The sequence below is a fragment of the Oncorhynchus masou genome, chromosome 32 (assembly GCF_036934945.1).
Source record: "Oncorhynchus masou masou isolate Uvic2021 chromosome 32, UVic_Omas_1.1, whole genome shotgun sequence".
NCBI lineage: Eukaryota > Metazoa > Chordata > Actinopteri > Salmoniformes > Salmonidae > Oncorhynchus > Oncorhynchus masou.
In genome coordinates this window covers 78,035,141-78,057,816 of record NC_088243.1, presented here as the reverse complement: position 1 = coordinate 78,057,816, position 22,676 = coordinate 78,035,141, and the positions used below count along the sequence as shown (strand labels likewise).

The window sequence follows — 22,676 nt, the reverse complement described above, 5'->3', positions numbered from 1 at the left end:
GGGATCTGTGTATGTGTGTGTGTGGTGGGGGGGAGCATCTGTGTGTCGAGGGGAGGTCTGTGTGTGTGTGTGTGTAAACTACATGTACATGCTAGTCAAACAGGTGTGTGTCTATGAGTAAACCACAGGTCTCACCCTGAAGAACTCTTTGGTGGAACCAGCATCCAGAGTTCCGTAGGCGATCTCAGTCTGTTTAGCCAGGTCCTCAGCACTCTCTATGGGGGACACCATCCTCTCCACTGTGAGGAAAGCAGCCAGGTTGGCTGTGTAGGACGAGATGATGATGAGAGTGAAGAACCACCACACGCCACCCACTATCCGCCCTGACAGAGACCTAGAGGGAGAAACAGCCAGAGACAGGTGTTAGAGGCACCTACACCGACACACACAACCCCTAGGATATGTCCAGCTAGACTTGAAAGGGAGAAGGACATAAAGGAGACCTAAAAAAACAAACCAAACAAAAGTCTCTGCCTTTCACATGACTCTGACCTATCTAGCATCACATGACAGTATCCATCCTCCACCCCGACTCCCTAACAGTACAGCAGGTCTCTGTCTGCGTCGCATCATCAGACACCCTGGTTGTGTCCCAAATGAACAACATATTCCCTTCACACAGTAGTCCACTACTTTTGACCAAGGCCCATATTTAGGGAATAGGGTGCCATTTGGGATGCACACCCTGCCTCTCTCATACCGTACTTCCATCAAGGCTCTGGGAGAGCTGTGTTAAATGTGCTGAGACGAGATAACTCAGCATCACAAAGGAAGTACACCACATTCACCTCACCTTAAGGAAGTTACCAGCGTGTTTCACGGAGCCACACACATTCATTGGTGGTGATTAATAATGAGAGGAGGACGAGGAGGCCACTTAGTCACAGCTGTCATTTTGGTATTTGGTATTTATTAGTATCCCCATGAACCGCTGCAAAATCAGCAGCTACTCTTCCTGGGGTCCACATGTAACATGACATAATACATAGTACAGACTATTATAAGTCAAGGACTGAAATACATACATTTAAACACATAGCCTACATATCAGTAGATACACACAATATCTAGGTCTAATACATAGTACAGTGCGAATTACAATACAAAATAGATATAATGTCTGTCTCTTCATAGTCCCCTTTGTGCAGTAAGGTGTTCTTTTATCTGTTTTGAAATTGGTTTTATTTCTAGCTTGAGTTACCTGGGGAGGCAGAGTTCCATGTAGTCTTGGCACTATTTCATTCTGTGCGTTTCCCAGCCTTTGTGAACCTGGGGTCTGTGAAGAGACCTCTGGTTGCATGTCTTGTGTTGTACCGATGAGAGTCTGAACTGTGTGCCAAGTGCTTGAACAGACAGATCGGTACCTTCAACACATCAATACCTCGCACAAACACCAATAGTGATGCAGTCAATCTCTCCTCAACTTTGAGCCAGTAGAAACTGACATGCATGTAACTGACACTTTCCCTTTGTGCACATCTAAGTGCGATATGTGCTGCTTTTTCTGGACCAACTGCAATTGACCTATGTCCTTCTTTGCCGCACATGACCACACAGCTGGGCAGTAGTCCAGGTGCAACAAAACTAGGGCCTGTAGGACCTGTCTGGTCGACTGAGATATCAAGAAGGCAGAGCAATGCACATTCATGAACAGATCTCTTCCCATTTTTAGCAACCATTGAGTCTATATTTATTATTTTATTTATTTTAAAATCACCTTTACTTAACCAGGTAGGCCAATTAGGAACAACTGCGACCTGGCCAAGATAAAGCAAAGCAGTGCGACAAAAACAACAACACAGAGTTATACATAAACAAACGTACAGCCAATAACACAATAGAAACATCTATGTACAGTGTGTGCAAATGTAGAAGAGTAGGGAGGTAAGGCAATAAATAGGCCACAGAGCTGAAATAATTTGAATTTAGCCTTAACACTGGAGTGATAGATGTGCAGATGATGATGTGCAAGTAGAGATACTGAGGTGCAAAAGAGCAAGACAATAAATAACAATATGGGGATGAGGTAGTTGGTTGTGCTATTTACAGATTGGCTGTGTACAGGTACAGTGATTGGTAAGCTGCTCTGACAGCTGATGCTCAAAGTTAGAGAGGGAGATATAAGTCTCCAGCTTCAGTGATTTTTGCAATTCATTCCAGTCATTGGCAGCAGGGAACTGGAAGGAAATGCGGCCAAAGGAAGTGTTGGCTTTTGGGATGACCAGTGAAATATACCTGCTGGGGTGCGTGCTATTGGTGGGAGTTGATATGGAGACCATTGAGCTGAGATAAGTTGGGGCTTTACCTAGCAAAGACTTATAGATGACCTGGAGCCAGCGGTTTGGCGACGAATATGTATTGAGGGCCAGCCAACCAGAGCATACAGGTCGCAGTGGTGGGTAGTATATGGGGTTTGGTGACAAAATGGATGGCACTGTGATAGACTACATCCAGTTTGCTGAGTAGATTTCTGGAGGCTATTTTGTAAATTACATCACCGAAGTCAAGGATCGGTAGGATAGTCTGTTTTACGAAGGTATGTTTGGCAGCATGAGTGAAGGAGACTTTGTTGTGAAATAGGAAGCCGATTCTAGATTTAATTTTGGATTGGAGATGCTTAAAGTGAGTCTGGAAGGAGAGTTTCCAGTCTAACCAGACACCTAGGTATTTGTAGTTGTCCACATATTCTAAGTCAGAACTGTCCAGAGTAGTGATGCTAGTCGGGCAGGCGGGTACAGGCAGCGATCAGTTGAAGAGCATGCATTTAGTTTTACTAGCATTTAAAAGCAGTTGGAGGCCACGGAAGGAGTGTTGTATGGCATTGAAGCTTGTTTGGATGTCCAAAGAAGGGCCAGATGAATGCAGAATGGTGTCATCTGCATAGAGGTGGATCAGAGAATCACCAGCAGTAAGAGCGATACCATTGATATATACAGAAAAAAGAGTTGGCCCGAGAATTGAACCCTGTGGCACCCCAATAGAGACTGCCAGAGGTCCGGACAGCAGGCCCTCCGATTTGACACACTGAACTCTATCTGAGAAGTAGTTGATGAACCAGGCGAGGCAGTCATTTGAGAAATCAAGGCAATTGAGTCTGCCGATAAGAATATAGTGATTGACAGAGTCGAAAGCCTTGGACAGGTCGATGAAGACGGCTGCACAGTACTGTCTTGTAATCGATGGCGGTTATGATGTCGTTTAGGACCTTGAGCATGACTGAAGTGCACCCATGACCAGCTCAGAAAATTGCAAATTGCATAGTGGAGAAGGCAAAGATGGGATTCGAAATGGTCGGTGATCTGTTTGTTAACTTGGCTTTCAAAGATTTTAGAAAGGCAGGGCAGGATGGATATAGGTCTGTAACAGTTTGAAGAGTGTGATGACCGTTACAGGTTTCCTATCTTTGGGGATCTCAGATGATACAAAAGAGAGGTTGAATAGGCTATAAAGCCTGTTTTGACCATGACAGCTTACTGTCTAGAGTTACACCCAGCTGTTTAGTCTCCTCAACTTGCTCAATAGACACATGATTCAATAATAAATCTAAACGAATTTTAGCGTTGAGCAAGTGATTTGTCCCAAAAATTATGCTTTTAGGTTTTTAGATATTTAACTCCAGCCTATTGCTAGTTACCCATTATAAGACTGACTGGAGCTTTATGTTACGTGTCACAGTTATTTATTTTACTGTTGCAGCCTGTATGCTGTTGAGTCGTCAGCATACATAGACACAGGCTTTAGGGTAGCATAGTGGTTAGAGCATTGGACTGGTAACCAAAAGGTTGCAAGTTCAAATCCCCAAGCTGACAAGGTACAAAATCTGTCGTTCTGCCCCTGAACAGGCAGTTAACCCACTGTTCCTAGGCTGTCATTGAAAATAAGAATTTGTTCTTAACTGACTTGCCTAGTAAAATAAATTATTCAAGCTCAGTGGAAGGTCATTAGTAAAAAAAATAACGCCCCTAGCCGGCTGCCCTGCGGTACACCAGACTCAACTGAATTTGCATGAGAGGCTTCCATTAATGAAAACCCTCTGTGTTCTATTAGATAGGTATTTACCATAATTAGGCAGGGGATGCAAATCCATAATACCTACATTTTGTCAGCAATAGGTTATGATCAATGACATTAAAAGTTGCACAAAAGTCTAACAAAACAGCTCCCAAAATGTCTTACTATCAATTTATTTAAGCCAATGATCAGTCATTTGTGTCTGTGCCGAGCATGTTGAGTGCCCTTCCCTATACACATACTGAAAGAATGTTGTTAATTTGTTTTCTGTAAAACAACTTTATATTTGATTAAACACAATTTAAAAAAAAGAAGTTTACTAAGCACTTGTAACAGGCTGATTGATTGGCTGTTTGAACCAATAAATGGTGCTCTGCTATTCTTGGGTAGTGGAATGTCCTTTGTCTCCCTCCATGTCTGGGGGCACACCGTCTTCTAGGCCTAAATTGAAGATGTGGCAAACAGGAGTTACAATGTATTCCGCAAACAACCTCAACAATTGACCATCCAGGTAACCTATGCCGGGTGATTTGTCCTTATTTATAAATAGCAACCATGTTTTCACCTCTTCCACACCCACTTCGTGGAACTCAAATTGCAGTGCTCGTCTTTCATTATTTGGTCCATTATGCATGAATATGAAGGCTCAGCAATTGTTGTCTGGATGTCATGCCCAAGTTTGCTAATCTTGTCAACAAAAAGTTATTAAATGGATGGCAATGTCAAAGGGTTTTGTTATGAACAAGTCATCTGCCTCAATGAAAGTATTCCAGAGCTTTTTACTATCATTCTTTATATAATTGTTCCTTGTTTCATAGTATAATTTCTTCTTTTTGTTGAGTTACGGGACTTCTCAAGTTACGGTATGTTTGCCAGTCTACTTTGTTGTCAGACTTATTTGCTATTCCCTTTGCCTCATTGCTCTCAGCTATACAGTTTATAAATTTATCTATCCATTGGGATTTGGCAGTTCTATGGGGATTTGGCAGTCTTTCTAGATGGGCGCATGCATATCAGTAAGCGGAAGAAGCAATTTCATAAATGCTTCAAGTGCAGCGTCTGGATGTTTCTCATTACACACATCAGACCAACAAATATTTTCACATCTTTGACATATGAATAATTGCACAACCTCTTGATCGTTTATACACAATTTTAAGTCCAGTCTTTGAAACGTTGTTTTTTTGTAAATATATCATCACTGTATGCGATGGGTGTGGATACGGCTTTAAAGCAGATTTCTGCAACATTAGTAAAGATGTTATCAATACGCGTGGATGATTTAGTTCCTGTTCTGTTTGTAAACACCCTGGTAGGTTGTGTAACGAGAGTCGGGAAGCAGGTTCAGGGAGTGTTTTAATAAAATAATCAGAACATAATATAAACCAAGAACCTCGAACAACACACAGACCAGAAACAGAAACAATGACGCCTGGGGAAGGAACCAAAGGGAGGGACATATATAGGGCAGGTAATCAAGGAGGTCATGGAGTCCAGGTGAGTCTGACGACACGCAGGTGCGTGTAATGATGGTTACAGGTGTGCGCCATAACGAGCAGCCTGGTGACCTAGAGGCCAGAGAGGGAGGACGTAACAGGTTGACTGATGACTTGAACCAGATTGCAGGCACTGGTTACAGTTTGGAGCTTATTTTTGAGTGGGCAGCTTGATGATATCAAGTCAATATTTCGGTCATCCAAAATATATACAGTGGGGCAAAAAAGTATTTAGTCAGTCACCAATTGTGCAAGTTCTCCCACTTAAAAAGATGAGAGAGGCCTGTAATTTTCATCACAGGTACACTTCAACTATGACAGACAAAATGAGAAAAAAAATCCAGAAAATCAAATTGTAGGACTTTTAATTAATTTATTTGCCAATTATGGTGGAAAATAAGTATTTGATCAATAACAAAAGTTTATCTCAATACTTTGTTATATACCCTTTGTTGGCAATGACAGAGGTCAAAAGTTTTCTGTACGTCTTCACAAGATGAACCTGTAGCCATATTACTTCCACATCATCTGACATGAGATGTTCTCTCAGCCTAGCAGGAATATGACTCTGGACATACATGGCAACACCTCCTCCATTGGCATTTCCATCTTTCCTGTATATTCTATAACCGTGTCTGAATCATCCAAGGAATTATCTAAGTGTGTTTCAGAGATGGCCAGAATATGAATAATTTCTGGTGTTAATAAGTTGTCAATTTCATGAACCTTGTTTCTCAGGTCACATACAGTCCTTTTCTGGGTTGCTTGTTTGTTTTTAGTGCTTCTCTGCAAGGATGAGCTGAGGTAGACATGTCAGTGACATTTACATTTGAACATTTGAACCCACACCGTCAGCCTCTTAAACAGTTTGTAATGGCTGTTTCAAAAATCAACCACTGATTTGCTGGAAGCCAATTCCCCCAGGACCTTTCTCTGTTTCTCGGGATCTGTCCCAAAATGGCACCCTATTCCCTTTATAGTGCACTACGTCTGATCAGGGTCCATATGATAGACCACATAGGGAACAGGGTACCATTTGGGCTGTAGCTCTGTCTCTCTGCCTCAGGAGAGCAATACTGAGCACGAACGATTAAGTGTATCTCTGTTACGTACTATTCTCCTCTCTGGCACATCAGACAGAGAGAGTGCAGGACAGAGAGAGACAGAGAGAGTGCAGGACAGAGAGAGACAGAGAGAGTGCAGGACAGAGAGACAGAGAGAGTGCAGGACAGAGAGAGACAGAGAGAGTGCAGGACAGAGAGAGACAGAGAGAGTGTAGGACAGAGAGAGACAGAGAGAGTGTAGGACAGAGAGAGACAGAGAGAGTGCAGGACAGAGAGAGACAGAGAGCTTTTATGTGATTAGCTGAAGCAAAAACAAAAAGGATTCCAGGGTTTAGTCTTCCTGCAGTTAGTGAAGAAGAACATGAACAAGGAAGGAGAGATTGAACAAGAGAAAAAAAAACATTTAGGATGCGTGAGATAAGATGGGAGGATGATGAAAGAGAAAGAGTTAAAGGCCTGAGAGAAGAGGGAAAGAAAGGGGTGTATGCAAAAGAGAAGAGGAGAGAGAGAGAGAGTGTGTGTGTGTGTGTGTGTGTGTGTGTGTGTGTGTGTGTGTGTGTGTAGACCTACAACACTGTTAAACCGGTGAACACCTGAGCAGGCTTCAGGCAGAGCAGGAATTGTCTGCCTGTCTGTCTGTCCATCTGTGTCTGTCTTGGTATCATGTATCCATTCCTCTCCATCCCTCGTTCCATGCATGCTCCCATCCCCTGCTTCTCATCTGTCTGTTCGCTTTGACATATAACTGCCACTGTCCTCCCTCCCTCTCTCTCTTTCTCTCTCTAACCCTACTCACTCTCTTTTTTCTCGCTCCCTCTATCTCATCATTTTTTTCTCTCTCTTATCTATGACCAGATTAATTAGTACTAATCACTCATCCAACAGAAACCCCATGTAACCCCATACTGTCCAGCAGCGGTTCTCAAATCTCAAAATATGAAATAATGTAAAGCTATTCAGAAACAGATCTATCTACACCGAACAAAAATATAAACGCAACTTGCTCAAATTTCTAAGATTCTACACAGTTCATATAAGGAAATCAGTCAATTGAAATATATAAATTAGGCCCTAATCTATGGATATCATGACTGGGAATACAGGTATGCATTTTAGTTACCTTAAAAAAAGTAATGGATCAGAAAACCAGTCAGTATCTGGGGTGACCATTTGTCTCATGCAGCATGACACATCTCCTTCTCATAGAGTTAATCAGGCTGTTGATTGTGGCCTGTGGAATATTGTCCCATTCCTCTTCAATGGCTGTGCGAAGTTGCTGGATATTGACGGGAACTGGAACACGCTGTCGTACATGTTCAGAGTGTTCCAAACATGCTGAATGGGTGACATGTCTGGTGATTAGGCAGGCCATGGAAGAACTGGGACTTTTTCAGCTTCCAGGAATTGTGTAAAAATCATTGCGACATGGGGCCATGCATTATCATGCTGAAACATGAGGTGATGGCAGTGGATGAATGGCAGGACAACGGGCCTCAGAATCTCATCACGGTATCTTTGAGCATTTAAATTGCCTTCAATAAAATGGAAATGTGTTCTTTGTCCGTAGCTTATACCTACCCTTACCATAACCCCACCAACACCATGGTGCACTCTGTTCACAACGTTGACATCAGCAAACCGCTCACCCACACGACGCCATACATGCTGTCTGCCATCTCTCCAATACAGATGAAACCGGGATTCATCTGTGAAGAGCACACTTCTCCAGAGTCCCAGTGGACATCGAAGGTGAGCATTTGCCCGCTGAAGTCGGTTACGATGCCAAACTGCACATTTTAGAGTGGCCTTTTATTGTCCCCAGCACAAGGTCCAACTTTGCAATGATTTTTAATCAGCTTATTGATATCTCAAACCATTCAGGCGGATGGATTATCTTGGCAAAGGAGAGATAGTCACTAACAGGAATGTAAACAAATTTGTGCACAAAATCTGAGAGAAATATGCTTTTTGTGCATATGGAAACATTTGTGGGATCTTTTATTTCAGCTCAAGAAACATGGGTTCAACACATTACATACTGCGTTTATAGTTTTGTTCAGTATATATATAAAAAATGTAATAATAATGAATATTACTAACATATGACTAAACAACTTCTGGCCAAGGGATCTGTGGAATAGGTTTAAAGTGAGTAATACTGAACAATACAAGGTCATATTATTAATCTACAATGTATGTTCTAAACCCTGGGAAACATGGGCCTGGGATGCTAACAGGGATACTGGTATCCACAGTACTCTGTTCTTAACCCTGGGCAACATGGGCCTGGGATGCTCACAGGGATACTGGTATCCAGAGTACTCTGTTCTTAACCCTGGGCAACATGGGCCTGGGATGCTAACAGGGATACTGGTATCCAGAGTACTCTGTTCTTAACCCTGGGCAACATGGGCCTGGGATGCTCAAAGGGATACTGGTATCCAGAGTACTCTGTTCTTAACCCTGGGCAACATGGGCCTGGGATGCTCACAGGGATACTGGTATCCAGAGTACTCTGTTCTTAACCCTGGGCAACATGGGCCTGGGATGCTCACAGGGATACTGGTATCCAGAGTACTCTGTTCTTAACCCTGGGCAACATGGGCCTGGGATGCTCACAGGGATACCGGTATCCAGAGTACTCTGTTCTTAACCCTGGGAAACATGGGCCTGGGATGCTCACAGGGATACTGGTATCCAGAGTACTCTGTTCTTAACCCTGGGCAACATGGGCCTGGGATGCTCACAGGGATACTGGTATCCAGAGTACTCTGTTCTTAACCCTGGGCAACATGGGCCTGGGATGCTCACAGGGATACTGGTATCCACAGTACTCCACCAATTATTTTCAACTCAACACTATTCCCCTGCCCCTGTTTTTTTCACTGTAATTTAAGGCAAAATATATAGAATATTAGCTTAAAGCTGCAGCAACACAAATGTCTTTGCCCCATGACAAAATGTGTAGAATTGCAGGAAATGAGCTTGGAAACTGCAAAGTTTTCTCTCCGATGCCAAGAGGCGAGCATTTTAAATGTTCTTTCCCCGGGCCCAAGACTTGGTTCATCCAGCCATGCACGGCAGAAATCGTAGTAAAACTCCTTGTAGGCTATTTTCATCAGCGGGTCCCTGATGAATTTGCTGTCACAAAAGGGGTGCCCAGTCCAAAAACTTTGAGAACCCCATAAAGGCCAGGGCTGTAGTGAACATCAGTAAAACAGGATGTTGGAGTGGTGGGTGTGGGGTCTGGCGCAGAGAGCAAAGGATCCAAAACAGACGCATTTATTACAAAAATAGTAAAGCCACAAACAATAGGCACAATGACCCCCAAAACAGGACACCAAAATAATCCGTTAAGGAACGAACACAAACCTCCACTGACAGTAAAGAAAAGAAGCCCGCACAAAAGCAGGCCTTGAAGGCTTCAATAGCCCCGAACGAACCACAAACAAGGTCCAGGTGAAAACAATAAAGACTAAACCAACAGAAAAGGGAAAAGGGATCGGTGGCAGCTAGTAGACCGGTGACGACGACCGCCGAGCGCCGCCCGAACAGGAAGAGGAGCCACCTTCAGAGGAAGTCATAAAAACACTATGAAGGTTGCTTTTTCGAGTAGCGCTATCATTAAAACAACGATTCATGATTTACTTACAGTAACTATTCATTACTGCTGAACATGATATATATTATCATAACCTTTATAATATATATTATATATTATTAAGGTTATGTTAATATGGAACAGGAATGGGATGCTTGCCAGAGAAGGACCAGAATCAGGCGTGGCGAGTCACTGCTTCCAGCAACCAAATCAAAGCCCTCTCTAACCCTCTTATCTCCCCAGCTCAGAGTGGATCTAGTGTAGCTAACTGAACTGCTCAACTCCCTGTAAAATTCCCCTGACTAACTTCTATTCCATATGCTAATTAGCATGACTAAAGATTTTAGTGAGTGTAAGGAATGAGTCTGTAATGACCACATTACAATGTATTAGGATTTACACTGTTGGAAAAGAGGGACACAACCTTAATAATGTTCTGATTCCAGACCAATCAGAAACATCTGAAACATCTGAATGTGTGTGTGTGTCTAGGTGTGTGTGTTGGTGTGTGTGTAGGTGTGTGTAGGTGTGTGTGTAGGTGTGTGTGTAGGTGTGTGTGTCTAGGTGTGTGTGTAGGTGTGTGTGTAGGTGTGTGTAGGTGTGTGTGTAGGTGTGTGTGTAGGTGTGTGTGTCTAGGTGTGTCAAATCAAATCAAATCAAATTTTATTTGTCACATACACATGGTTAGCAGATGTTAATGCGAGTGTAGCAAAATGCTTGTGCTTCTAGTTCCGACAATGCAGTAATAACCAACAAGTAATCTAACCAACAATTCCTAAACTACTATTTTATACACAGTGTAAGGGGATAAAGAATATGTACATAAGGATATATGAATGAGTGATGGTACAGAGCAGCATAGGCAAGATACAGTAGATGGTATCGAGTACAGTATATACATATGAGATGAGTATGTAAACAAAGTGGCATAGTTAAAGTGGCTAGTGATACATGTATTACATAAGGATGCAGTCGATGATATAGAGTACAGTATATACGTAGGCATATGGGATGAATAATGCAGGGTAAGTAACATTATATAAGGTAGCATTGTTTAAAGTGGCTAGTGATATATTTACATCATTTCCCATCAATTCCCATTATTAAAGTGGCTGGAGTTGAGTCAGTGTCAGTGTGTTGACAGCAGCCACTCAGTGTTAGTGGTGGCTGTTTAACAGTCTGATGGCCTTGAGATAGAAGCTGTTTTTCAGTCTCTCGGTCCCAGCTTTGATGCACCTGTACTGACCTCGCCTTCTGGATGATAGCGGGGTGAACAGGCAGTGGCTCGGGTGGTTGATTTCCTTGATGATCTTTATGGCCTTCCTGTAACATCGGGTGGTGTAGGTGTCCTGGAGGGCAGGTAGTTTGCCCCCGGTGATGCGTTGTGCAGACCTCACTACCCTCTGGAGAGCCTTACGGTTGAGGGCGGAGCAGTGTGTAGGTTTTTGTGTGTGTGTGTGTTTCACTGTACATCAACCATAAAATTACAATTACAAGCAGTGTGTAGGTGTGTGTGTAGGTGTGTGTAGGTTTGTGTGTAGGTGTGTGTCTAAGTGTGTGTGTAGGTGTGTGTGTCTAGGTGTGTGTGTAGGTGTGTGTGTAGGTGTGTGTGTCTAGGTGTGTGTGTAGGTGTGTGTGTCTAGGTGTGTGTGTAGGTGTGTGTGTAGGTGTGTGTGTTTAGGTGTGTGTGTGTGTAGGTGTGTGTGCTCCGACTGCCACGTTGCCTCTAATAATGCAGTCGGAATCTTGCGACCTGGCTGGAACTCATCCCTCTGTCTCTCTCTCTCTCGCTCCCCCATATCACTCCCCCTCTCTCCCTCACTCTCTCTCTCTCTCTCTCTCTCTCGCTCCCCCATATCAATCCCCCCCTCTCTCCCTCTCTCTCTCTCTCTCTCTCTCTCTCTCTCGCTCCCCCATATCACTCCCCTCTCTCTCCCTCACTCTCTCTCTCTCCCCCACTCTCTCTCTCTCCCCCACTCCCCCCCCCTCTCTCTCTCTCTCTCAGCTCTATCCTATAAAGGTCAGTATTTTCTTGCAGTGGAGAATGAGTGAATTATGTTAGTAATGTTTACATCAAAACAGAGGATGGTTCTTGTTGGGTGTTAAGGGAACTGTGGACATTTCCACCGTAGTGTGTTAAGTTGTACAATGCTGTGTAAAATTGTACTAGTGTGACACATGGAGTGAATCAATTCAACAGCTGTTGATGAAAAACACACACACACACACACACACACACACACACACACACACACACACACACACACACACACACACACACACACACACACACACACACACACACACACACATACACACACACACACACACACACACTAACAGATCTCACATGCACACATACAGAGACAGTGTTAGTAATTTCAGCAGGAAACACTAACCATGGCTGCATTAATCAGAACTTCCAGTATAATCTGATAGTTAGCAAATAGTATCAACAGACCCGTACAAGTATGCATACGCACGCACAACCACACAAACACACAGGCGTGCTGTGAAACACACACACACACACACACATACGGGTACATGCTGTGAGCTGCGACACTCTGTAAGGAACGTCCGTGTCTCGCTGGGTTGCCATGGCAGCACACTCTGCTCTCCAAACAGATCTGGCGATCTGAGCTGAAAGAAGGATTTAAGTCATCTCACTCCTCCTTCCTTCTCTCTTCCCTCTCTGTCTATCTCACACTCTCTATTTATCTCTCTCTCTGTCCTCGATCAGGCTCGCTTTGCGGGAGGCAGCTCTCCCTCTTTAGCTGCAAAATCCCTGCACAGACACAGCCCTTCAGATCATCCATCTACTATAGTAGCATATCATATACTCTGCTTTAGTTACTAGCCTATCTACTCCTCTTTAGCCAGTTACTAGCCTATCTACTCCAATTTAGCCAGTTACTCGTCTCTCTACTTTGCTTCAGACAGTTACTAGCCTATCTACTCTGATTTAGCTAGTTACTAGCCTATCTACTCTGATTTAGCCTGTTACTAGCCTATTTACTTTGCTTCAGACAGTTACTAGCCTATCTACTCTGATTTAGCCTGTTACTAGCCTATCTACTCCTCTTTAGCCAGTTACTAGCCTATTTACTTTGCTTCAGACAGTTACTAGCCTATCTACTCTGATTTAGCCAGTTACTAGCTACTCTGCTTTAGCCAGTTACTAGCCAATCTACTCTGATTTAGCCTGTTACTAGCCTATCTACTCTGCTTTAGCCAGTTACTAGCCTATCTACTCTGTTTTAGCCTGTTACTAGCCTATCTACTCTGATTTAGCCTGTTACTAGCCTCTCTACTCTGATTTAGCCAGTTACTAGCCTATCTACTCTGATTTAGCCTGTTACTAGCCTATCTACTCTGATTTAGCCAGTTACTAGCCTCTCTACTCTGATTTAGCCAGTTACTAGCCTATCTACTCTGATTTAGCCTGTTACTAGCCTATCTACTCTGATTTAGCCTGTTACTAGCCTATCTACTCTGATTTAGCCTGTTACTAGCCTATTTACTTTGCTTCAGACAGTTACTAGCCTATCTACTCTGATTTAGCCAGTTACTAGCCTCTCTACTCTGATTTAGCCAGTTACTAGCCTATCTACTCTGATTTAGCCTGTTACTAGCCTATCTACTCTGATTTAGCCTGTTACTAGCCTATCTACTCTGATTTAGCCTGTTACTAGCCTATCTACTCTGATTTAGCCTGTTACTAGCCTATTTACTTTGCTTCAGACAGTTACTAGCCTATCTACTCTGATTTAGCCTGTTACTAGCCTATCTACTCCTCTTTAGCCAGTTACTAGCCTATTTACTTTGCTTCAGACAGTTACTAGCCTATCTACTCTGATTTAGCCAGTTACTAGCTACTCTGCTTTAGCCAGTTACTAGCCAATCTACTCTGATTTAGCCTGTTACTAGCCTATCTACTCTGCTTTAGCCAGTTACTAGCCTATCTACTCTGTTTTAGCCTGTTACTAGCCTATCTACTCTGATTTAGCCTGTTACTAGCCTCTCTACTCTGATTTAGCCAGTTACTAGCCTATCTACTCTGATTTAGCCTGTTACTAGCCTATCTACTCTGATTTAGCCAGTTACTAGCCTCTCTACTCTGATTTAGCCAGTTACTAGCCTATCTACTCTGATTTAGCCAGTTACTAGCCTCTCTACTCTGATTTAGCCAGTTACTAGCCTATCTACTCTGATTTAGCCTGTTACTAGCCTATCTACTCTGATTTAGCCAGTTACTAGCCTATCTACTCTGATTTAGCCAGTTACTAGCCTCTCTACTCTGATTTAGTCATAAAGGAGATTACGGTTATTGGCTAGCTTAGTTAGCGGTGGTGCGCGCTAAATAGCGTTTCAATCGGTGACATCACTTGCTCTGAGACCTTGAAGTAGTTGTTCCCCTTGCTCTGCAAGGGCCGTGTCTTTTGTGGAGCGATGGGTAACGATGCTTTGTGGGTGACTGTTGATGTGTGCAGAGGATCCCTGGTTCGCGCCCGGGTATGGGCGAGGGGACGGTCTGAAGTTATACTGCTACTCTTCTTTGAAGCCCGGTGGTGTGCTTAATTTCTAATTGTGCTGTGGCTCTCCATAACTTTTCACTTAACAGATCTTCAATTAAACTAAATTGTCAACTTAAGTACATTTATCACCGTCGTAACCATTCTTTTCATTTAACAAATCAATACAGGGTACTCATTATGAATTTATATATTGACCCCACTATGACATGTGCATGTATGGCAATTGAGTCCATTACGGTCTTCCATAGTCTTCTGACACCAAGTCTGCACTCTCAACATTTAACTGCATAGACTGCTCATCAAAATAATATAAGCTAGGAAGTCCATTCTCAAAGTGAAATTTTGCTTTCGTATCCAGACTTGTATCCAGACTTGTATCCAGACTTCTTTTTGTGTAAACTGGTCCACAATTCATGTGTTTGTGGTACGCAAACCAAATAGTAAAATTGATGCACCAGGGCTGAACTGTAATGGGTTTTAGGAATGATACTGTGCAATGTTCTTCTAGATGCTCCTAGTCAGTTTTATTTTTCTCCAATGTTACACAATTTAATGAATGTTTTGTAGTACAGGAGGTTGATCTGTTTAGACATGTGTTCTCCTGACTATGATTAATGCCATTTGATAATATACACACCAGAGGATGACTGAAGGTCAGGTACAGCAAGCTTTCAAAATGGGGAGTTAAAAGAAAATGTCCTCGGTAACTCCTATGCCTCAATGTGCTATGAACTGAATTTTCTACCTCCAGCTTCACCGTAAATGTATATATTGCTGCCACCAGCCCCATATTGAAATTCAGCATTACAGGATAGCAGTCTCTTAATTTTCTGCATCACATAAAACAGAAATCTCCACACTTAGTGCCTTTTGTGCCTTTAGGTCTCCAACCTTGGCTATCGCTGTTATCTGTCCCTTCATCTCAAGCACTTTTCTCAATCTGGTCATGTCTTTCGGACAGTCTCATGGCACACATGTGGGGCACAGTATACTGTAACTCCAGCAGTTACTTGTTCAATTCCCACCTTAAAAGAAAACAGAATATTTTTTTTCACCAGCATCAAAAATCCAGAGCAATACAGATGTGAAATGTACAGAACTGCATCCCGATGAGATTCGGTTTCATGTGGCAATATCCAGATGAACAATGTCTTTGTGCATCTGCATTGCTGCTGTTTGGGGTTTTAGGCTGTATAGCACTTTGTGACATCTGCTGATATAAAAAGGGCTTTATAAATACATTGATTGATTGATTGATTGATTGATTGATTGATTTAGCCAGTTACTAGCCTCTCTACTCTGCTTTAGCCAGTTACTAGCCTATCTACTCTGATTTAGTCAGTTACTAGCCTATCTACTCTGCTTTAGCCAGTTACTAGCCTCTCTACTCTGCTTTAGCCAGTTACTAGCCTATCTACTCTGATTTAGTCAGTTACTAGCCTATCTACTCTGCTTTAGCCAGTTACTAACCTATCTACTCTGCTTTAGACAGTTACTAGATACTCTGCTTTAGCCAGTTACTAGCCAATCTACTCTGCTTTAGCCAGTTACTAGCCTATCTACTCTGATTTAGCCAGTTACTAGCCTATCTACTCTGATTTAGCCAGTTACTAGCTACTCTGCTTTAGCCAGTTACTAGCCTATCTAATCTGCTTTAGCCAGTTATGAGCTACTCTGCTTTAGCCAGTTACTAGCCTATCTACTCTGCTTTAGCCAGTTACTAGCTACTCTGCTTTAGCCAGTTACTAGCGAACTGTATTTACTCTGATTTAGCCAGTTACTAGCCAATCTACTCTGATTTAGCCAGTTACTAGCCAATCTACTCTGTTTAGCCAGTTACTAGCCTATCTACTCTGCTTTAGCCAGTTACTAGCCTATCTACTCTTCTTGAGCAAGTTACTAGCTACTCTGCTTTAGCCAGTTACTAGCCAATCGACTCTGCTTTAGCCAGTTACTAGCCAATCTACTCTGTTTAGCCAGTTACTAGCCTATCTACTCTGCTTTAGCCAGTTACTAGCCTATCTACTCTTCTTTAGCAAGTTACTAGCTACTCTGCTTTAGCCAGTTACTAGCCAATCGACTCTGCTTTAGCCAGTTACTAGCCAATCTACTCTGTTTAGCCAGTTACTAGCCTATCTACTCTGCTTTAGCCAGTTACTAGCCTATCTACTCTTCTTTAGCAAGTTACTAGCTACTCTGCTTTAGCCAGTTACTAGCCAATCGACTCTGCTTTAGCCAGTTACTAGCCAATCTACTCTGCTTTAGCCAGTTACTAGCCTATCTACTCTGCTTTAGCCAGTTACTAGCTACTTTGCTTTAGCCAGTTACTAGAGAACTGTATTTACTCTGATTTAGCCAGTTACTAGCCAATCTACTCTGCTTTAGCCAGTTACTAGCCAATCTACTCTGTTTAGCCAGTTACTAGCCTATCTACTCTGCTTTAGCCAGTTACTAGCCTATCTACTCTGCTTTAGCAAGTTACTAGCTACTCTGCTTTAGCCAGTTACTAGCCAATCGACTCTGCTTTAGCCAGTTACTAGCCAATCTACTCTGCTTTAGCCAGTTACTAGCCCATCTACTCTGCTTTAGCTCATGACGATACATGAAATAACTTATAAATACAAAAACAACAAGCGGAACTGTGAAAAACCTATACAGCCTGTCTGGTGAACACTAACACAGAGAGAGGAACAATCACCCACAAACACACAGTGAAACCCAGGCTACCTAAATATGGTTCCCAATCAGAGACAACGATAATCACCTGACTCTGATTGAGAACCGCCTCAGGCAGCCATAGACTAATCTATACACCCCACACAACCCCAAGACGAAACACACTACAAATAAACCCATGTCACACCCTGGCCTGACTCAATAATTGAAGATAACATAATAAATATAGACCAGGGCGTGACAGAACCCCCCCCCCCCCCCCTAAGGTGCGGACTCCCGGACGCACATCAAAACAATAGGGAGGGTCCGGGTGGGCGCCTGTCCATGGCGGCGGCTCCGGCTCGGGACGTGGAACCCACTCTATGAATGTCTTAGTCCCCCCTCCGCGCGTCCTAGGATTGTCCACCCTCGCCGCCGACCATGGCCTAGTAGTCCTCACCCAGAACCCCACTGGACTGAGGGGCAGCTCGGGACAGAGGGGCAGCTCGGGACAGAGGGGCAGCTCGGGACAGAGGAAGCCCAGCACTGAGAGGAAGCCCAGCACTGAGAGGAACCCCAGAACTGAGAGGAAGCCCAGCACTGAGAGGAAGCCCAGCACTGAGAGGAAGCCCAGCCAGGCAGTTGAATCAGGCAGATCCTGGCTGACTAGCGGATCTGGAAGAGTCTGGTTGACTAGCGAATCTGGAAGAGTCTGGTTGACTAGCAGATCTGGAAGAGTCTGGTTGACTAGCATATCTGGAAGAGTCTGGTTGACTAGCAGATCTGGAAGAGTCTGGTTGACTAGCAGATCTGGAAGAGTCTGGTTGACTAGCAGATCTGGAAGAGTCTGGTTGACTAGCAGATCTGGAAGAGTCTGGTTGACTAGCAGATCTGGAAGATTCTGGTTGACTGGCAGATCTGGAAGAGTTTGGCTGACTGGCAGATCTGGAAGAGTCTGGCTGACTGGCCGATCTGGAAGAGTCTGGCTGACTGGCCGATCTGGAAGAGTCTGGCTGACTGGGCGATCTGGAAGATTCTGGCTGACTGGCAGATCTGGAAGAGTCTGGCTGACTGGCAGATCTGGAAGAGTCTGGATGACTGGCAGATCTGGAAGAGTCTGGCTGACTGGCAGATCTGGAAGAGTCTGGCTGACTGGCAGATCCTGGCAGACTGACGGCTCTGGCTGCTTCATGCTGACTGACGGCTCTGGCTGCTCCATGCTGACTGGTGGCTCTGGCTGCTCCATGCAGATTGACAGCTCTGGCGGCCTCTTGCAGACTGACAGCTCTGGCTGCTCCATGCAGACTAACAGCTCTGGCAGCTCCTTGCAGACTGGCAGCTCCTTGCAGACTGGCAGCTCCTTGCAGACTGGCAGCTCCTTGCAGACTGGCAGCTCCATGCAAACTGGCAGCTCCATGCAGACTGGCAGCTCTGGCTGCTCCAAGCAGACTGACAGCTCTGGCTGCTCCATGCAGACTGACAGCTCTGGCTGCTCCATGCAGACTGGCAGCTCTAGCTGCTCCATGCAGACTGGCAGCTCTGGCTGCTCCATGCAGACTGGCAGCTCTGGCTGCTCCATGCTGACTGGCAGCACAGGCTGCTCCGAACAGGCAGGAGGCTCCGGCAGCACTGTAGAGGAGGAAGGCTCTAGAAGCGCTGAACATGCGGGAGATTCCGACAGCGCACAGACTATTTACTCTGCTTTTGCCAGTAACTAGCCTATCTACTCTGAATTAGCCAGTTACTACCCTATCTACTCTGCTCTAGCCAGTTACCTACTAGCCTATCTACTCTGATTTAGCCAGTTACTAGCTACTCTGCTTTAGCCAGTTACTAGCCTATCTACTCTGCTTTAGCCAGTTACTAGCCAATCTACTCTGCTTTAGCCAGTTACTAGCCAATCTACTCTGCTTTAGCCAGTTACTAGCCAATCTACTCTGCTTTAGCCAGTTACTAGCCAATCTACTCTGCTTTAGCCAGTTACTAGCCTATCTACTCTGATTTAGCCAATTACTAGCCTATCTACTCTGATTTAGCCAGTTACTAGCTACTCTGCTTTAGCCAGTTACTAGCCTATCTACTCTGCTTTAGCCAGTTACTAGCCAATCTACTCTGCTTTAGCCAGTTACTAGCCAATCTACTCTGCTTTAGCCAGTTACTAGCCTATCTACTCTGCTTTAGCCAATTACTAGCCTATCTACTCTGATTTAGCCAGTTACTAGCCAATCTACTCTGCTTTAGCCAGTTACTACCCTATCTACTCTGATTCAGCCAGTTACTAGCCTATCTACTCTGATTTAGCCAGTTACTAGCTACTCTGCTTTAGCCAGTTACTAGCCTATCTACTCTGCTTTAGCCAGTTACTAGCCAATCTACTCTGCTTTAGCCAGTTACGAGCCAATCTACTCTGCTTTAGCCAGTTACTAGCCAATCTACTCTGCTTTAGCCAGTTACTAGCCAATCTACTCTGCTTTAGCCAGTTACTAGCCTATCTACTCTGATTTAGCCAATTACTAGCCTATCTACTCTGATTTAGCCAGTTACTAGCTACTCTGCTTTAGCCAGTTACTAGCCTATCTACTCTGCTTTAGCCAGTTACTAGCCAATCTACTCTGCTTTAGCCAGTTACTAGCCAATCTACTCTGCTTTAGCCAGTTACTAGCCAATCTACTCTGCTTTAGCCAGTTACTAGCCTATCTACTCTGATTTAGCCAATTACTAGCCTATCTACTCTGATTTAGCCAGTTACTAGCCTATCTACTCTGATTTAGCCAGTTACTAGCCTATCTACTCTGCTCTAGCCAGTTACCTACTAGCCTATCTACTCTGCTTTAGCCAGTTACTTACTAGCCTATCTACAAATTATTTTAACAATCAGAACATATGGGTTTCTAATAGGCCAGTCCTTGTGACATACAGAACTCGTTACTATACAGCCATTAAAGCATGACCACACAGCTAACCAATCCATCCATGTGGTACATGGTGTTAACTCTACATTAGATTTCCCATAGGGCCTGAACCCATATCTTGTACATGGTGTTAACTCTACATTAGATTTCCAATAGAGCCTGAACCCCCATCTGGTACATGGTGTTAACTCTACATTAGATTTCCCATAGGGCCTGAACCCATATCTTGTACATGGTGTTAACTCTACATTAGATTTCCAATAGAGCCTGAACCCCCATCTGGTACATGGTGTTAACTCTACATTAGATTTCCAATAGAGCCTGAACCCCCATCTGGTACATGGTGTTAACTCTACATTAGATTTCCCATAGGGCCGGAACCCATATCTGGTACATGGTGTTAACTCTACATTAGATTTCCCATAGGGCCTGAACCCCTATCTGGTACATGGTGTTAACTCTACATTAGATTTCCCATAGGGCCTGAACCCATATCTGGTACATGGTGTTAACTCTACATTAGATTTCCCATAGGGCCTGAACCCCTATCTGGTACATGGTGTTATCTCTACATTAGACTTAGGGCCTGAACCCCTATGGGAAATCTAGTCAGAAGTTCATTGACTCTGTCACGGTTATATTACTGAAAATAGCTAGCCTCCAAAAGGAACATTTAAGAGTGTGTGTGTGCGTGTTGTGGGTTTGACTCCCATGGGGGATCAGTAAAACAATGTATGCACTCACTACTGTAAGTTGCTCTGGATAAGAGCGTCTGCTAAATTACTAAAATGTAAATGTTGTATTCGTGTCTGCCTCAGTGTGTGAATGCTTCTGTGTGATCAAGAGTTGCCTTGATGTGATTTAGTCATAAATAAAACACAACAGACAATGTCCTGAAGTAAACTGAACCGGGTCCTCAATCTATACAATCTAACTCAATCACAATCTATAACACTGGCTGTCTCTTCTCTAAAACGCTGCTATAACACTGGCTGTCTCTTCTCTAAAACACTGCTATAACACTGGCTGTCTCTTCTCTAAAACACTGCTATAACACTGGCTGTCTCTTCTCTAAAACACTGCTATAACACTGGCTGTCTCTTCTCTAAAACACTGCTATAACACTGGCTGTCTCTTCTCTAAAACACTGCTATAACACTGGCTGTCTCTTCTCTAAAACACTGCTATAACACTGGCTGTCTCTTCTCTAAAACGCCCCTACAATACTGGCTGTCTCTTCTCTAAAACACTGTTATAACACTGGCTGTCTCTTCTCTAAAACGCCCCTACAATACTGGCTGTCTCTTCTCTAAAACGCCCCTACAATACTGGCTGTCTCTTCTCTAAAACGCCCCTACAATACTGGCTGTCTCTTCTCTAAAACACTGCTATAACACTGGCTGTCTCTTCTCTAAAACACTGCTATAACACTGGATGTCTCTTCTCTAAAACACTGGCTGTCTCTTCTCTAAAACACTGCTATAACACTGGCTGTCTCTTCTCTAAAACACTGATATAACACTGGCTGTCTCTTCTCTAAAACACTGCTATAACACTGGCTGTCTCTTCTCTAAAACACTGCTATAACACTGGCTGTCTCTTCTCTAAAACACTGCTATAACACTGGCTGTCTCTTCTCTAAAACACTGCTATAACACTGGCTGTCTCTTCTCTAAAACGCCCCTACAATACTGGCTGTCTCTTCTCTAAAACGCCCCTACAATACTGGCTGTCTCTTCTCTAAAACGCCCCTACAATACTGGCTGTCTCTTCTCTAAAACGCACCTACAATAATGGCTGTCTCTTCTCTAAAACGCCCCTACAATACTGGCTGTCTCTTCTCTAAAACGCCCCTACAATACTGGCTGTCTCTTCTCTAAAACGCCCCTACAATACTGGCTGTCTCTTCTCTAAAACGCCCCTACAATACTGGCTGTCTCTTCTCTAAAACGCCCCTACAATACTGGCTGTCTCTTCTCTAAAACACTGTTATAACACTGGCTGTCTCTTCTCTAAAACGCCCCTACAATACTGGCTGTCTCTTCTCTAAAACGCTGTTATAACACTGGCTGTCTCTTCTCTAAAACGCCCCTACAATACTGGCTGTCTCTTCTCTAAAACACTGTTATAACACTGGCTGTCTCTTCTCTAAAACGCCCCTACAATACTGGCTGTCTCTTCTCTAAAACGCCCCTACAATACTGGCTGTCTCTTCTCTAAAACGCCCCTACAATACTGGCTGTCTCTTCTCTAAAACGCCCCTACAATACTGTCTGTCTCTTCTCTAAAACGCCCCTACAATACTGGCTGTCTCTTCTCTAAAACGCCCCTACAATACTGGCTGTCTCTTCTCTAAAACACTGTTATAACACTGGCTGTCTCTTCTCTAAAACACTGCT

At 43.7% G+C, this 22,676-nt stretch overlaps 1 protein-coding gene across 4 annotated transcripts in view; it reads right to left on the bottom strand.

The window, feature by feature from the left end:
• The window catches only part of LOC135526642 (glutamate receptor 1-like), a 168,638-nt gene that overhangs the window by 16,922 nt on the left and 129,040 nt on the right, over positions 1-22,676 (bottom strand). For all 4 annotated transcript variants that reach the window (XM_064955155.1, XM_064955158.1, XM_064955156.1 and 1 more), the window contains exon 12: positions 136-334. In XM_064955155.1, coding sequence (XP_064811227.1) covers positions 136-334 — 199 coding nt within the window. The remainder of the gene's footprint in view (positions 1-135; positions 335-22,676) is intronic.